The following is an 18,612-nucleotide window of genomic DNA, read 5'->3' as shown; positions in this document are numbered from 1 at the left end:
CAGCACACATATGAGTTACTGCATCACTCCTTTTCTTACAGTTTTTTTCGATTGCTAAACGACAGTGGGCACAACTGGAGTCACATGTGCAAAACTCTAACTACAGTCTGCACAGCAGCAGTTCATGTGGACCAAACTCTAGTTCATTTGTCATTGCTTGAACACAGTTTTCAAAACTCTACACACTTATCCCATCACTTTAACCACAACGTGCACAACACTGTAGATTTACAGCACTTTGTTCAAATGCTAACACACTGCTGTCAAAACTGTTAACCACACATTCAAAACAGAATAGATTTCAGTCTGGTGCCTATCAAACACTGCTGATTGCAATTTTAGCTGAAAGCCTAAGTAGGTGTCTTATTTTAGACTAGTTAGTGAACATATATGGTATTTATATAGAGAAAGCTCAGAAAGTCTTTTTTTATATACAAACACCAAATAAGAATGAAACAATTCTACACTGTAATGTTTGAGAGAAACGGGTAAAAGAGCAAAGATACCAATATGTCCAGGTAAGATGTCTGAGGTTATGTACACAGCTATAAAAAAAGTGAAAAACACTATATCTTTACAATAGTAAAACTGCGTTCTTACTGTTTTTCAGAAAGTAATGGAGTGAAAGCAATGGAAACACCACATTCATTTTTATTTAGAGATGATGCAGACATCCAATGTGATGAAGAGAACTTGCCACATGATGCTGGAGAGAGGCAGGATTAGTCACACTATTCTCTGGTACTGTTACGTACCTTTAGTTTTTTTTCCTCCAGTAATTCCATAAATTACTAGAGACAAAATACTTTATTGAAGAAAACTGCTGATTTTCATTCCTTCTTGTTTACCTTATGTAAAAATTTGTATGTTATACAATCTATATTTTTTCCTTAAATAAACTGTTGAGTAGTGTCAAGTCACTCAAATTGTTCAAACTGTAAAGATGAAAAAGTTTGTAATTTCTGTATTGGTGTTTGATGCTAGTGTTTTTACCCTCAGTGTGTTCTGAGTGACAGTGTGTGTTATCTCAGTGTGTGTGTGTGTGTGTGTGTGTGTGTGTGTGTGTGTGTGTGTGTGTTATCTCAGTGAGGCCTGTGCATACTGTTTGAGACGTGTGTTAAGAGTTGTGTTGCTTTGAATGAGTTTTGCAGGTGATGTGAACTGTTTAGCTCAGGTGACTGTAGGTAGTGCAGACTGTAGTTAGAGTTTTGCACATGTGACTCCAGTTGTGCCCACTGTCGTTTAGCAATCGGAAAAAACTGTAAAGGTCCCATGACATGGTGCTCTTTGGATGCTTTTATATAGGCCTTAGTGGTCCCCTAATACTGTATCTGAAGTCTCTTTTATATAGGCCTTAGTGGTCCCCTAATACTGTATCTGAAGTCTCTTTTATATAGGCCTTAGTGGTTCCCTAATACTGTATCTGAAGTCTCTTTTATATAGACCTTAGTGGTCCCCTAATACTGTATCTGAAGTCTATTTTATATAGGCCTTAGTGGTCCCCTAATACTGTATCTGAAGTCTCTTTTATATAGGCCTTAGTGGTCCCCTAATACTGTATCTGAAGTCTCTTTTATATAGGCCTTAGTGGTTCCCTAATACTGTATCTGAAGTCTCTTTTATATAGACCTTAGTGGTCCCCTAATACTGTATCTGAAGTCTCTTTTATATAGGCCTTAGTGGTCCCCTAATACTGTATCTGAAGTCTCTTTTATATAGGCCTTAGTGGTCCCCTAATACTGTATCTGAAGTATCTTTTATATAGACCTTAGTGGTTCCCTAATACTGTATCTGAAGTCTCGTTTATATAGACCTTAGTGGTCCCCTAATACTGTATCTGAAGTCTCTTTTATATAGGCCTTAGTGGTCCCCTAATACTGTATCTGAAGTCTCTTTTATATAGACCTTAGTGGTTCCCTAATACTGTATCTGAAGTCTCGTTTATATAGACCTTAGTGGTCCCCTAATACTGTATCTGTAGTCTCTTTTATATAGGCCTTAGTGGTCCCCTAATACTGTATCTGAAGTCTCTTTTATATAGACCTTAGCAGTCCCCTAATACTGTATCTGAAGTCTCCTTCCCGAAAGTCAGCCTTGGTGCAGAATTACAGCCACTAGAGCCAGTCTCACAATGAGCTTACCTTAGGATGTGCCATTTCTGTGTCTGTTATTAGCTATTGAGGAGGAGAGAGGGGGGGTAAGGTGGAGGGTGGGGGTGTGGCCTTGACCAACTGCCACTTTGCTCGTTTGAAAGCCATGATGTCTCTCTCTCATGGGTGGGCCAAATTCTCTGGGCGGGCAAAGCAGAGAAAGGGGAGGTAACCTTGCTCCTTATGACCTCATAAGGAGCAAGATTCCAGATCAGTCCATCTGAGCTTTCATTTCCTTAAACTATGGGCAAACATCCTATGAACGACAGCTTTTCTTCCAAATATGGTATGCTCATGAATATTTAGATGAGCTGCGCGCTGATTGGTTGAAATACACGTACATTGGAGACGAGACAGCAGGTCTCATATTTCAGACACTGCAATGTTTCGTTACTAAATTCACTTTTTTATGCGAGAAATCAACTATGACAACTATGATCGGTTTTGCATTCTATCACCCCTTTAAGTTCAATAAACACAAACTTCATTTCAACCAGTCCTCTAATCAAACGAGACGTGTACGGTACCTTCATGATGAAATAGATGACAATGGTGGACAACAGCAGAGTCAGCGGCAGGACGACCAGTCTGATGATAACAGCTGCTGGATCTGATAAAACACATTCACAACATTAGATCACATCAGTACAACAGCTCCCATTAACCATAAACTTTAGTGATGTTAAATCCCAGAAAATCACTTTGACCGATTCTCTCCTGAATGCCCGTCTGGTTGAGTTTTAACAATCAACATCGTCAATTTGAACCGCAGCAGGTTGCTTTAACCCGTGCGTTATCCTCGGGTCAAATTTGACTTGTTGTCAAAGTTTTTTATATCAGAAATATGGGTTTCTTACAACTAAATTGCCCAAAAAATAACTTGGATGCACGGATGTTGTATGGAACATATACAACATTCATCACAGGTAAAATTTATGATTATGTCTATTGAATTTTGGGTGTTTTATTCAATTTCATAGCATTTGAAAAATGGTTTAAAATGGTTTTAAAACAGTATCCTGACTAAACTTGACATAAACCAGTCTGTGATTCACTTCACATCCTCTGATCCTAACTATTAGTCATCATAATTTCTGCTTTGTTTTAACTCAAAAATTTGGTATAATGTCATTTAAATTAGGGTTATTGACCATGAATAAAAAAGCGTTGAAAAAAGTGACATAATCGTCAAGAATAGCAAAAAAGTTACTTTTTGTTTTGACCTGGAAGGACAATGAGGTATATGGCCATCTTATTGTATCTGCATATTCTATATGATTTGTATTTAAGCTTTGGGTAACAAAGAAACCCAGATGAACTTTAGCCTACATTCGCTGGACACTTCTCTGGAAACATCTGGAAAGAATTAGGGATGCCCTTGTTGGCTTGGTTCCAAAAGGATGATAGTCATTGGTCAAAGTATTGTTTCCTCCCCCAGCTATGTTACACATATTATAGATATATACCATGTTCAAACAAAGAACATTAGAGTGACTTTTGAGAATTAGGGTAGCTGTCGCTCTCCAAGCTCTGCAGGGCTTGTACATGATGCTGATTTCTTTGATGTAAATAAACCTTTATAATCAAGAAACAGTGTCGGCAGATTCCTCTCTACACAGCAACGCACCATCGATACTAATTAAACAACAACAACAAGTTAAAGGTCGACAGGAAGACAACACAAGGGTTAAAAATGGAGATCCTCATAGTTTAAGCATCCAGGAACAACCCTACTTCCCCACCCTTCAGTCCTAGATAACGTTACAGTTCAGACCATAGGAAAGAATATCACTGTCAATGATGATGTCACTGGGCGCCTGGGTAGCTCACCTGATAGAGCGGGCGCCCATATGCAGGGGCGTCGGACTGGGGGGAAAAAGGGGACTGAGAACCCAGGGTCCTCAGGTGAGGAGGGCGCAAAAAGATGCTAGAATGAATAGCTGTGGATGCGGGGAGGGGGCCATAGAAAATGCCTTTCTACAGGGCCCAGAATTTTGTGCTACGCCCCTGCCCATATGCAGACGCAGCGGCTCAGGGTCAGAGAGTCTGACCTGCGGCCATTTGCTGCATGTCTTCCCCCTCTCTCTCCCCCCTTTCCTGTCTTCAGCTGCCCTGTCTATTAAAGGCTAAAATGCCCACAAAATTTAAAAAAAGATGATGTCACTGATAGACTTACGTAAACAGGTGAGCTCCAGGACGGGGGAAGACCAAGACAACTGGGTTACACACTCCCTCAGACCAGATCCGGACTGAACACAGTCGGAGTTGATCTTCCATGCAGATCTGTTGGAGGAGTCATCTCTCCTTCCTACTGAAAGAGGAGAGCTACAGCTCAGCTTTCTACAGTAAACAGATGCTGATTCCCAGGTCTGGTCAGAGCCATCCACTGGTCTCCAGTCTCCCTGTTTCACCTCCAGTGTTCCAGTACAGCGACTCCATCCTCCCACCAACCTGACAGGATCTAAGAGAAACAAAAGAGTCATCAGCAAAAGGATAAATTGAGTTTCATTCAACAGAAATGAACCAAATCAAAGCTGCAGCTCCTCTTCTACCTGAGCAGGTGAGTCCAACAGCTTTTCTAGATGAGCAGGTGTTTCTATCTGAGCTTCTACAGTTCAGGAGAGCAGACTCGTTGCCTCCACACTGGAACTCTTTGGTCCACATTGGAGCCTCCACTTCTCTATAGAGCGCCCCCTGGAGGACTGAAGGAGCCCCACAGCCAAGCTCCCTACAGACCACCTCTGCATCCATCTGGTCAAAGTCATCTTCACACACTGAGGACCAGTGCTGGGTAGACTGGTTAGTCTTCACCTCCAGTCTGCCTGAGCACAGACTGGTCCCATTCACCAGCCTGACAAACTCTAAGGGAGGGAAAGAGCACATTCATACATTGACACAATGTGTAAAAAATTATTAAAATAGCTATATGTTTTGAACATTTCTGACTTTTGCACCATCTTGTGGTAGCAAGAAGAATCACAGCAAGGCATGATAAAGAATAAAAACATCTGTGACCTCAAAAGGACGTATAGCTTAGGCAAACCTTAGATCTTCTGGTAACTTGTGCAGTATAGAGAAACTAAATTATGTGTTTGATAACTATATCTCGATACACTCCTGCTGCTTTTAAGCATTTTACATTTATCCATAGTTCATGTTCCATTCTTTCTCTCTCAAACTTTAAATAAGCTGGTCTGCTGATACCAGTTCTGCTGTGGTTATCAATTAGCCAAACCCCATCAAGTCTCCGTTCATCTCTTGCCTTTCTTCCCCTGGGAAGATCTGATGGAGGAGGCCTTCAGGAGAAAAGTTGGTGGCAGAAGTTTCACCAGCATATCCCTATGAAGGAACGTAGAACTCCTTGAAAGACAACGTATCTAACTATAAGAATCCAAAACATGGTCAGTTGTTTTAGAGCTTTTAGTCTGGATCAATCGAAGTACATTTCAGGATAATTGTCTGTTAGCCGTCCCTCACCTTCTGCTCTCTATGTGTTGCCGTTCTCAAAATCCCTTCGCTTTGGGAATTAACAACAACCTTGAAGCTAGAAAACTACTAAAATTGACAAGTTTTGAAGAAAATCTGAATGGGAAATTATTATTTTTATTGAATATGTTTAGGTAATTTCCTCTCTAACCGGGACGTTTTGGGACCGATTGATGGGATTGCTGTGGACGAAGTACACACGGAGATACACTGGTAAGAGCAAATAAGGTTTAACCACCTCATATCCCAGAATGTGCTGCTTTTAAAACCTACCTTGATATCTTGCGATTGATTCTGATACAGGTGGATCAATATGGTGTGAACATGTATTGTTTAATTATGGTGGACTGTTTTCCTACCTAAGCTATTACAGATGTTGATGGTGAGGTCGTCGGCAATGTCCAGGAGGGATGAGAAGTCACTGACATAGTACAAGTGAATTTCTTTAGGATCGGAGGCAATGTAACTTAGCTCCTTCTTGTTAACACGTGTCACACCTGAGATAAAAATGTGTGTTAATACTGTGCCAAAACCTCAGACCCAAAACAAACAAAATAATTTACTTGACATGTAATAATGGTTTCCTTATTTCTAAAATAAACCTATCACAGACTATACTGGTTGTTTTCCATTGTCAGAGCCATGGTAACCATCATTTGATTGACATTCATTTGCTTGGTTTAAATTCTATAAAAGTGGGGTGCGACTTAATGACCATCGGAAAATGTGGGTCACAGGGTGAGACCAGTTGAGACCCCTGTGCTGAAGCATACCCCACGTCTTTGGCTCGACTTTTTGCCTTTTGGGCAGCAGTTGGTTTTAGTTCAGTTTAGTTCACTATTGAAAGCAACTTGCAAAGACTCGAAACATGCTGACTTCCTTTAATAACATTAACTGATATAATCGACAAATGTAGTCATTTATATATCTTAAGGGACAAGCTCCAAATGTTTTCATTGTGACAAACTTGAAATACCATTTTCAATTCATATTGATGTCAATTATTTTATTTGTGGTAAAGTTTTGTAGTTTCAGAGAATTTCAGAGCTTATCCTCTGACTTTCTCGCTGTTTAAACTGAAATGAAATCACCAATAGCGTAGATCTCAATGCCGGCGTCCTTCAGTTTCTGTGAGGGGAGGAGTGTGTTGTCATTGGCCTCTCCATCAGTAATCAAGACAGCAATCTTTTTGGAGTCTGCTCGCATTCCCACATTGGGTTTAAAGTTGTTTTGAAGGGTGGAGTTCAGAGCACGTCCTGTATAACAGTGATAAAGACATGACAAAAGGCACAGAGAGAAGTTGGGGAGTTATTCCTGGTATACTTCGTTCCAGAAGTAAAAACTGAATTCACTTTCTCATAGACTGTTAAGGGGACTGTGTAATAATATGTTAATAATAATTAATAAAAACTTTTGTTGATAAGAAAAGTCAAAGGTACAAAAAGCCTAACATTGGGTTACCACTACACATACTATATTTTAAATATTTAATGTAATTATCTTGTACAAAATACTGATCACTAACAGCTTCAATTTCCTCCCCATTATGGACCTAAAGGGTCTAGAGACCCTAAAGACTAGATCCATAACGTGCCTTTTATCTCAAAGTCCCTCACATTGTGAACCGTGTGTGAATTGGACAACAGACTGTTAAATCACCTGTGTTGGTGCTTCCTGTTAGCTGTACCAGATTGGCAATGGCCTTCAGCAGGGAATATTTTGTCTGGTGGGTGTTCAGGTGCCACTCGGTCCTTGGGTTATTACTGTACTGAATCAGACCTGCAGGAAAGAACATTTACAATGTGTAAAATGACGAGGGCAAACCATCACCAATTAAAAAAACCTCTGCTGAGTTCAATGATATCTCACACAAGGGTCTACCTTATATGATTATCTTATGAAATGGGACGTGGCCTGAGTACATGGGCGTGGTTAAAGTATAAGGTGTGGCTCAGTATCTTAGTATATGCTTTTGATCGCTGAGGTCTTTAGATGACACATACCAAATTTGAAGTTTATCGTATGAAATCTCTTTAGTAGTTTGTTAAAGTATAGCACGTATAGTTTTGGGCCTACTTCCTGTTGTCACTAGGGGGCGCTATGACTTTGAGAAAATATCTGTCACTAGATATCCTCAGGGTTGGACTCTTATGAATCATGAAAAGTTTCGAGCCAATTGGACAATGTACACTCAAGTTACACCCACTTCCTGTTTCAATGGCGAAATGCACAAAATGGCCACCCCACCACGGCCATGCCCTATAACAAAAAGTTTTTCTTTTAATAACTTTTCATCTTTAATGTCTTAACATGGTACAGACCAAATTTGAAATCGATCGGATGAAATCTCTAGGAGGAGTGTGTTAAAGTACAATGTGGAAATGGCCAAAATCGCACTAATTTTGAACTTTCAATTCAAAATGGCGGACTTCCTGTTGGGTTTAGGGTATGGCTCCAATGACGTTTTTTGCACATCTTGACATGCTACATATGTCTACCACGTTTTGTTAGTCTACGTTAAACGTACTGCAGGGGCTCAATTTGTTTTACTTTGTAGGGGGCACTGTAGGAGTTTTTGTTGTTGTGTTTGTCGTGTTATCGCGAGGCAACGTCAAGTTGCTGTCATGAATCCAGCATCTTGAGCCTATTTTGCCAGTGTTTTGATTTTGCTCTAACCTGAAGTCCGTTTTTCCTGAATTTCCTGAACACATCCTTGCTGATTCTCCAACTACGTACACCTGCTGCAATCTGCACACCCGGTCCTGATTATCACCTCTGCACCACATAAGCCGTGACCAGACATCCATTCTCTGCCGGACCGTTAGCATAACTAGTACGTTTAGCTCTCGTATCAAGCCTCTAGTTTTGAAAGTCTTTTTGCTGTCTTGTCTTTTGCCTGTCACTAATCTGCCTCCTGTTTCTCTGTCTGCAGTCACCACCTGGATTGACACTCACACCTGCCTGGTCGACAACTTCACAACTTAAATACTCACCTTGTTGTTCCTACTTACCTTGTCCTGGTCTGCTTTTGGGTTCCTGCACTAGACAAATCGTGACAGTTGCGTTCCAGAAAAAAAGAAACGGTTGGGATTAGGAAAAGAAGAACGGGGTTAGGGAAACAACAAAGGAAATAATCGTGGGACACAAAGTAAAACACAGGATTTGATCCCTGCTCTCCTGGGTGAAAGTCCTGTGTTTTACCTATGCTCCACCCCTACCATTGTCCCTAAACGGATTTTTGCCATTTGATACTACTCGCTACAGTGTCCATTCACATGCAATCGCAATTGGCATACGGAAGTACCATATGTACATACCACTGGCCCGTGCCACATCCCACTTAAAAATCTAACTCTCTCTCTCATCGGAATAGCCGTTGGCAAGATACAACCGTTCCTGTTTCAACAGCCATCTACAGGAAGTTGGTCCTCCATAACTTGCGCATTGTTTTAGCTATCAAAAATCTTTTGAAAACTTTTTGTCATGAGGTGTCCTCCGAGTCCATGTGCAAGTTTTCATGCAGATTGGACTCACGCCCCAGGAGCAGTTAGACAAAGTAGATTTCCCATATATCGATATTTTGCCAATTATTGAAAAAAATCGAATGGCCAAGTTTGGCACAGATGCTAAACCGGCCATGATGAACAACGTGTTCAAATTTTGGGGCAATCAGAATAATTGTTGCTAATATAACACAACTTCCTGTTTAGACAGGAAGTTGCTGTAACTTGCGCATTTTTTCAACTATTAAAATTATTTGGATATCTTTCCGTCATGAGTGTCAACAGAAACTACCTGCAAAGATTCAAGAAGATTGAAATCACGGCCTAGGAGTAGTTCGAAAGAATGTAAAACACATGAAAAATGCATAAATTAATAATGGCCGCCTTACGGTTGGGCGGAGCTAATGAAGGTAAATGGGAAATATGTCCGCAATGATTAGAGCAATATGTGTATTAAATCTGGTGAAGATCGGAGCAACTATGTCCAAGTTAAGGCCTTCCACGCCTTAAGGGGCGCTATGGAGCCCGCTTACAGGTATGGGCCAAATCGCCGTACAGTTTCACAAAGCTCCCAGGAGTTTATATGGGCGCCAATTTTTTTCAATTAGTTTTCGTATATATTGAGGCCATCAAAAATGTGCCCAAGGAATAAAACAAATTAGGAGGCGCTATAGAGCAACCATACCACTCCCAAGCCTAAATGTGAATTCAGATGAAAGAGTTTAATATTCTGCACATGGCTGCAAAATGTTGAGAGTTTTCGTGCATCCTAAAGTCCTCAAACAAGTGTTCGTAAAATTAAGATTTCTAAAAATAGCTCCATGGACTTGAAGATGATACCTATGTTCCCTCAAAACTTATTACTTTTTTTCCAGATTTATTTTTTGCACGTTAGGGGGCGCTATGGAGCCCCCTGGCAATGCGCAAGTCTAATCACTACAGAACTTTGCATTTTCATCGGTTCTGACGTGTGCAAATTTTTGTGACTTTTTGTGCATTCTAACCTCCTCAAAAATGCAATGATGGAATAAATTTATTTATATTAGGAAAATGCACATTAATCAACATTTCTGTAAACGCGCCAGTGTTAGCTACTCGGCTAATTTTCAACTGTAGACCTAGTAGCATGCATGTCTCTTTATGGTGGGAAGAAACCGGAGCACCCGGAGGAAACCCACGCAAGCACGGGGAGAACATGCAAACTCCACACAGAAAGGCCTGGGATAACCTGGGTTCGAACCCAGAACCTCCTTGCTGTGAGGTAGAAGTACTAACCACTGAGCCACCGTGCTGCCCTAATAATTAAAAAGCATTCTTTAGGAAGTTACAATGATGGGAAATTTCAGTGAGAAAATTGCTGTAATTAAAGAAAAATGTGCACTGTAGGGTCTCTAACAAAGTAATATAAAATACAATACTTTTTATTGTCCTCATCATTGCCACCAACACTTACACACACACACACACACACACGTCTCACACAAACTGTACAAATATACAGATGGACCAAACAACTTAATTATCATATGAGATAAGCCATAACCCTGACCGCTCAACCCTGGACATTTGCTATAATGTTGAAAGATATAGAAGAATAAGAGTGCCTTTATGTGCCAATGTAGACCCAGGAATAACCTGCAATAAAAGTCCAACGAGCTGTATATGAGATATTTGCTCTTATATTAATAATATTAATACATAGTCCTTAGAGTGGTAGTATGAATAGTAGTTATTAAAATATTACCAATCTGGACTCTGTCTGGGCCAATGTTGAAATTGCTGACCATTCCAGCGAGAAAGCTCCTGATGATTTCAAAGTCTGAACGGCCGATGCTCCCGGAGCCGTCCACCAACAGCACGATGTCAGCCTTGGCTGTGGTTTCACACTCCTGAGAACCTGGAAGAAAACAGAGGATTGTGGGATACATTATGCAAAGGTTTCCTGAAAAAACAAAAGAAAATAACAAATAATACAAATATAACTTTTCATCCATCCATGCGATGTTCACTACATTTTCAAAGAAGGCCATGGCAATTTAGGAGACAGAAAGTGTGGACCGTTTCATATCATCCATCCATCTTCGTCCGCTTATCAGGGGTCGGGTCACAGGGGCAGCAGCTCCAGCAGGGGACCCCAAACTTCCATTTCCCGAGCCACATTAACCAGCTCCGACTGGGGGATCCCGAGGCCAGGTTGGAGATATAATCCTTCCACGTGGTCCTGGGTCTTTGCCGAGACCTCCTCCCAGCTGGATGTCCCTCCACCTAGTCCTGGGTCTTCCCCGAGACTTCCTCCAAGCTGGACGTCCCTCCACCTATTCCTGGGTCTTCCCCGAGACCTCCTCCCAGCTGGATGTCCCTCCACCTAGTCCTGGGTCTTCTCCGATGCCTCCTCCCAGCTGGACGTCCCTCCATTTAGTCCTGTTTCTTCCCCGAGGCCTCCTCCCAGCTGGACGTGCCTCCACCTAGTCCTGGGGGTCTTTCCCGAGGCCTCTTCCCAGCTGGATGTCCCTCCACCTAGTCCTGGGTCTTCCCCGAGGCCTCCTCCCAGCTGGACGTCCCTCCACCTAGTCCTGGGTCTCCCCCGAGACCTTCTCCCAGCTGGATGTCCCTCCAACTAGTCCTGGGTCTTCCCCGAGGCCTCCTCCCAGCTTGACGTGCCTGGAATACCTCCCTAGGGAGGCGCCCGGGGGGCATCCTTACCAGATGTCCAAAAAAACTCAACTTGTTCCTTTCGACGCAAAGTTGCAGCGGCTCTACTCCGAGCTCCTCACGGATGACTGAGCTTCTCACCCTATCTTTAAGGGAGACGCCAGCCACCCTCCTGAGGAAACCCTTTTCGGCCGCTTGTACCCTGGATCTCGTTCTTTCGGTCATGACTCAGCCTTCATGACCATAGGTGAGGGTAGGAACGAAATCTGACGGTTAGATCGAGAGCTTTGTCTTCTGGCTCAGCTCTCTTTTCGTCACAACAGTGCGATAAATTGACTGTAATCCCGCCCCTGCTGCGCCAATTCTCCGACCAATCTCCCGGTCCATTGTCCCCTCACTCGCAAACAAGACCCCAAGGTACTTGATACCGATGATCGTTTCATACCGTTTGCTTATAATGCGCTATCTGTAGGTATAGATAATCTTTGGTGCTGTAAGACTAACAGCCATGCTAGCAGCTCTGTGAGGCACAGTATTCACATGCTTACATGATTATAATCCAAATGCTAACATGCTAATGTTTACAGTAGCGCCAAGATTGCAAAGTGGCAATAGCAGTACTGTGGCGTTTGCCCATCCCTGAGGGGTATGTTGATCAGTACAGTGGCAAAAGCAGTGGTTCCTAACCTATCTAACCTGAGGTACCACCACAACCCTGTTAGATGAACTCATGTACCCCTTCATCAAGTCACGTAAGGTGTTCCGTGATTGGTCAGCAATTGTACTACTGTAGTTTCAGCCGTTATATCCATTACTTGTAACAAATCATTACACCTGTTTAGTCAGTACTTTTAACTATTACAACTGTTTAGTCAGTACTTTTAACTACTATTACAACTGTTTAGTCAGTACTTTTAGCAAATCATTTCAACAGTTTACTCAGTACTTTTAGCTACTATTTCAGTTTTGTGTACCATCTGCACGTACTGTTTCCTAATGAACGCTGGAAGTGGTAGGCAATTGTAAGGGAAAAACAGTAAGTAATCTTCATACATCTTTGGTAACGTCCTGCTATTGTTTTTTAAATATTTTTTTGGGCGCCTTTATTTACACGTTATGCCCACTGTGCTTATGCCACGAACCATTTAACATTTCTCATTCAAAGTAATGTTAGCCTATTTATGATTAATAAGAACCGACATTGTTATTGTTCTGCGACGTGGGGTTGTTTCTCATGTTATATGTGATCACATTCTATTAAACATGCCAAAAGTAATGTGTTTTATTATAGTGTAAAGTATAGTTTCAGTTTGCCCTAAAGATGCTTTAAATCTCTGTTATGGATCAGTCAGACTTAGCTAAGTCTACTTCTAATATTAACATCATCAATGATATTTCTATCCATCTTATTCTATCCCGGGGATATCGATCCTCTCATCTAATGCTCAGCAAAGGCGGAGCATATTTTATCAAAATATAACCCTTTTTCTTTTGACAAAGAATTCCCATAAAATCTCTAACAGAAGACACCTGAAGCTTTCCTTTTTTTCTTGCAGACTCCACTTCAGTGATGGATTAACCAGAAGCTGTGCCTATAATTAACCAGAAGGTATTTTGGGGCCAAGAATAAGGTGGATAAAGCAGTGACACACCTCCTACTTGGCAGTGATGGCATCTGGCGTAAAACCAGATGTTTTATCCCCGAGAGATGACAACACAAATGTCCTTCACCGTCGTTCAGGTCAGAACTACTTGGTTAAGCACAGTCAAAGATGGTGGTTCGGGTCAAAATAACTACTCTGCTTTGGTTAAAAGAAACATTAAAGGTGCACTATGAGTTCCTGCATGACGTCACGTCTGTTGATGTTCCAAGTAAATTCAAAACAAAACAGAAAAATCTCGCCCCTCCCCCCATGTTTCTGTAACTGTCATTATCCTTCAGGTGCATACGCACTAACCCCCACCTCCTCCCCCAACCATCTTGTTGGTGATTAGCTGGAACGTGGTGTGTTGTATTTTGGTGCACAGCCTGTGCCCCTAGTGTTTGTTTGATGTTTACAAGCCCTGTGTTGTCTCCAGAGACCGGGCTTTTTCACGGTGTGTTCAGGGGCCAGGCAGCTAGCGGATCAAGGAGAGATGACTACCATTTGAGACAAAAATGTAATTGCGCTGAAAACCATGTAGGAACTCATAGTGCACCTTTAACTATTCGTAAGAAACAGGGCGTGAACAATAGAGACAGAGCGCATTGTGTCATACACTGAAAGCCACACCCACCGGAGGGGAAGACAACTCTCCACTCTCCGTTAACTTGTATTGTGTGAAGGTTTCCTCCTCTTTAGTCCGTCTGCTAGCAAACATGTCTTTTAGAAACATGTCTAAAAGCTGCTTTGTGCTGATATAAACCTCCAACAATGTAAAGAACCCAGAACTTAAGTTTTTATAAGCTGCCGAGCTGAAAAACGGAGCTTTTATGAAGACAGAAGTGGAAACAGTCGTGAGAAATCAGCAGAGAGAATGGAGAGAGACACTAAGCTAACGTTATGTCAGATGTTATGTTTGTTATCTTAACATACAGACACAGTTAGGCTAAAACCCTGTTGTTATCTACTTTTGTTTTCATAAAAGATCAGTTTTTTGGGTCGGCAATGGAGAGCAGAGAGTTGTTTTCCCGTCTGGTGGGGGTGACTTAAAGGCGGTCTGTCATATAGTCTCTGGTGTCAAAGACCCATCCATCCACTTCATTTATATTCATGTTCTTTGTTTACCGGTTGAGTGGTCTCTTCCTTCAGCCAAGAGTCCTGGGGAGAAAATCAGAGAAGAAACATGAATATAAAGCAGCATTTTGATTGGAGCAGAGCTACGAAGTGGGCTACATGTTCAGTTGTAATTTAAAGCCACACGTGAGATATCACAAGCACATTTATTAAAGAAGACTGATCGAAATAAAATGCAAAGCTCAAACCAAGAACTGAAAAGAAAACTTTGGTTCATTATAACTTATATTTTTATAACTCTGAACTTTGAACATTAAACACATAGCAGAATATAATCTTTAAGAACATATAGGAAGCTGCTTAACAAGTTCAGCAGCAAAATTATATTTGGATTCACTGATCATTGCTGACACAAGCAAAAGATACAACCCTTAAGCCTGTTCTCTCTCTCTGTATAAACAGGCCCTCAAAGTGCTAGACAGAAAACACAATACTTATCACCATTGATAAATTCTTAAAGCGCCCATATTATGCTCATTTTCAGGTTCATAACTGTATTTTAAGGTTGTACCAGAATAGGTTTACATGGTTTAATTTTCAAAAAACACCATATTTTTGTTGTACTGCACAGCTCTCTCTCACTGCTGCAGATCCTCTTTTCACCTGGTTTCTGTTTTAGCTACAGAGTGAGACCTCTTTTCATCTTCTTCTTCTGTACTATCTTTGATTGCACTCGCACATGCTCAGTAGTTCAGATGTAGAGCATGTCAGCTAGCTAACTCTAGAGACAGTAAAATAAAGGCTGTTTCTTCAACTTCAGTCAGTTCCAAGGCAGGATCAGCTGGGAGACTTCTAAATGAGGGCGCACATGGAAGTAGTTCTTTTGTAGATTATGGTGAACTTGTGTGTGTTGTAGCAGTGCTTTGCTATTGAGAACGACGTAGCATGCTAGTGTTAGCATTAGCGTTTGCATGCTAATGCTAACGCTAACGCTACGAGCTAACGGGTGTGGTTAGCCAGCTCATTTCGGACTGTGATGTCACAGTCCGAGCCGATTTTGAACAGCTCACCAGGAGACTGAAGGCAGGACACATTCAGAAACCGTATCTCACTCAAAACAGCATGGATGGATTTTTTTCAAAGTGTGTATGTGTGTGGAAGCACCAGATACACAAAAGAACACCCCAAATCCCAGAAAAAGTGTTTTTTTCATAAAATGGGCACTTTAACAAATATGCCATCCTTAGTTGGGAAAATCTAATCAAATACAATGACACCTGCCTAATGTTTAAGATCCTGAATGACAAAGCTCCTCCACCACTCAAAACTTTTATTAAGCTAAATAATTCTAACAATAGATCCACTTGGTCTGTTCTGAGAGGGGACTGTAACCCCTTACAGGTCCAGTCATGGTCTATCATGCTTCTCTGTTAGAGCCTCTGATAGGTGGAACAAGAAACTGCACCACCTACCATAACTTGGCCTGGCTCTGGGAAAGTCAGACTTGTGAACATTTTTAATCTCCTGGTACTTTTATATTATTGTTGTTATCACTGCAGACCTGCTGCTAACATGTTTGATGTCTTACCCGGTGTCAAATATAGGCCGCTCTGCATTCCTTGGGTATGTATGAAAAAGTAACTTGTATTTGAACTATTTTACCATCTTATTAACCTGTTGTTAACCTTTCCTGACTGCTTCGCTTCCGACCTTGATCAGAAAACCAGGGGAGACTCGTTAACTCCAGGGCCGACGTTATAAAATGAATAACGTGGGGGGTTAAACACACACACACACACACACACACTGAGCTCTCTTAAAGGAGCTGCAGCACCATTTTACAACACTGTGTAACACCTCCCTCATGAGTGATGTAACCTATTTCATCTTTTTATTACTGCTTGTTATTGCTTTGCATGGTTGAACGGTGCAAGAAGATGGTTCAGGTCTGTGTTGCCTGGCTGTGTTCTGATGCTTGCATAGCTTCTTATACTGAATGGAGATACTGTTGATGTGTAACTGTGCTAATGTCTTGCTGCTTCCTGTAGCTCTGCATGGCTTATTGAGAAAGCTTATTTGTTGCTCTAGCTGTCTGTATGGTGTCTTGTTGACTTTTGTCTGTATAGTTTAACCTGTACTAATGTCTCGCTGCTTCCTTCTGCTCTGGTCTAAAATCATCTGGACAAAGGACTACAGTTGGAAATTAACCGGCTGGCTAACACTGGCACATTTACAGAAATGTTAATTAATGTGTGTTGACCTTTATAAAATAAAGAATAAGAATAAGGAAGAGAAGTAGCACTCTTAGTAATAAACTATTTGTGTATCTTTACATTTTATAACATTATACATTATTACATTATATATACATTTAAATAAAATACATATATATCAGTTTATTGTCTGTTCTTTAATAAGTCCAAACAGAGTTCACCTACAGACCAGTTATTTCAACACAGCAGCCAACTTCAAAACCCAGAAATCCTGTGTGATGAAATCATTAAACCACAGGGTGTCTGTGTGTGTGTGTGTGTGTCTGTGTGTGTGTCTGTGTGTGTGTGTGTGTGTGTGTGTGTGTGTGTGTGTGTGTGTGTGTGTGTGTGTGTGTGTGTGTGTGTGTGTGTGTGTCTGACTTTATTTAGCGCCATCCATTTTCTATAATGTGAACCTTTCTGACGTTCAGTTAAACAAACCTAAAGACTAGACATTGTTGACATTTTTCAAAAGGTTTTTAAAAAGTTTCTTTGAGTTTAAAGTATTAGAACATGATGATGGAGACTTTATCTTACGAGTAACTGCACTTTATTTACCTCTGTATATTGATCTTAGTTTTATATTCCACTTCTTATGTACGAGATGACAGTAGTGTTCCTGTTTTTAGCTTGATCTGTCAGTGACTGACTTTTAAATTGGTATTCTGATTCTGAGGTTTTGAATGCTGCACTGTGACTTTAATTCAGTATTTAAACACTGATGTTTTGCATCTTTCACAGATTGATAATTAAAGCCGAGTCCTACCTGATCTCCATAGCAACAGCAACACCATCAGCAGAGGATCCATGTCCAAGTAGACCGTCTGTCTCTTCTCGTATGTCGACCGTCTGTCTCTTCTCCTATGTGCAACTTATTGTCTGTTTCTCTGCTCTTAAAATCTTCTGTTCCTGTTCCTTTTTTTGTCTCATCTTCAGCCAACTGATGAGCAGCTTCTCGGACTGGATGAACTAAAGATTAAATGGTCAGTTCACTGAATTTACCTTATCAGATATATATTATCAGAGATATTGTCCTCTGAATAAAATATTTGAAATGAGCAAATGAATTAGTTTTTTTCTTTTTGAGTATAGTATAGAGTATATAGTGTGTGTGTATGTGTGTCAACAAAAAGGTTGGAAAGAAGCAAATAGACAAAAATGTTAAAAAAGCAGTAAATGCTGACAAAGACATCAAATGTCAAAGTGTCAAAAACTTTGAAAAACACTCAATTCTGACATCATCTCCCATCTGAAGACAATCATCTCAACGTTAAAGACATAATGTGTAAAGACTGGAGATCTTGCAGGGTCACACATTGTAAAACATGAAACTAGATGAGTTTTTAAAGCTTTAACTGAGCTAGCTAGTGTAGGTATATTTTATTAATAAAATGTGTGTATGTGCTCGTTGCAAAAGAGCAGTGTGCAGTCAATTGAGGAAGTGGTTAAAAGTACCCTGGGTGGCCTCTTGATGCACAGAAGGTTAAGCCAATATATCATCAAAAACTGAACAAAAGTTTTCACTATAATAAAAACAAGACTAGAAGTAAATAAAATGTAAATGAAATGATTTCAACTTTATTCTGGAAATCCCATAATCGAACGCTACCATTATTACTCAGATGATTCCTGATTCCAGAAAAAAATTTGACTTCATTTGAGTACAATTCTATTAAACAAAAAATTTCCATTTCCGCTTCTTTAAAAACAATTTTATTTTTACTTTACTTTTATTTTTACCCAAATTACTTTCTTATGTTACAAATTACTTTTGTCATATTATCTTAACCGACTTGTTTCTAACTGCAGAATGAATCAAACCCTCCCAAATCTTCAGCTAATTCTGACACCA

General features: G+C 40.7%; 1 protein-coding gene across 3 annotated transcripts in view; it reads right to left on the bottom strand.

The window, feature by feature from the left end:
* The window catches only part of LOC120551803 (transmembrane cell adhesion receptor mua-3-like), an 18,879-nt gene extending 986 nt beyond the window's left edge, over nucleotides 1–17,893 (bottom strand). The window contains exons 1-9 of one of the 3 annotated variants that reach the window (XM_039789390.1): nucleotides 17,527–17,893; nucleotides 14,560–14,592; nucleotides 10,884–11,036; nucleotides 7,296–7,415; nucleotides 6,728–6,892; nucleotides 5,996–6,133; nucleotides 4,703–5,011; nucleotides 4,327–4,611; nucleotides 2,678–2,760 (exon numbers count right to left, since the gene is read on the bottom strand). In XM_039789390.1, coding sequence (XP_039645324.1) covers nucleotides 2,678–2,760; nucleotides 4,327–4,611; nucleotides 4,703–5,011; nucleotides 5,996–6,133; nucleotides 6,728–6,892; nucleotides 7,296–7,415; nucleotides 10,884–11,036; nucleotides 14,560–14,592; nucleotides 17,527–17,569 — 1,329 coding nt within the window. In that variant the 5' untranslated portion in view covers nucleotides 17,570–17,893. Of the gene's footprint in view, nucleotides 1–2,677; nucleotides 2,761–4,326; nucleotides 4,612–4,702; nucleotides 5,012–5,995; nucleotides 6,134–6,727; nucleotides 6,893–7,295; nucleotides 7,416–10,883; nucleotides 11,240–14,559; nucleotides 14,593–17,526 lie in introns of those variants that run through there. The other 2 variants (XM_039789389.1, XM_039789391.1) reach the window with 2 other exon arrangements.
* Between the last annotated feature and the right edge of the window lie 719 nt (nucleotides 17,894–18,612).

This window comes from Perca fluviatilis, chromosome 21 (genome assembly GCF_010015445.1).
Source record: "Perca fluviatilis chromosome 21, GENO_Pfluv_1.0, whole genome shotgun sequence".
In the NCBI taxonomy this organism is placed as follows: domain Eukaryota; kingdom Metazoa; phylum Chordata; class Actinopteri; order Perciformes; family Percidae; genus Perca; species Perca fluviatilis.
This window is presented reverse-complemented; position numbering and strand designations above follow the sequence as displayed.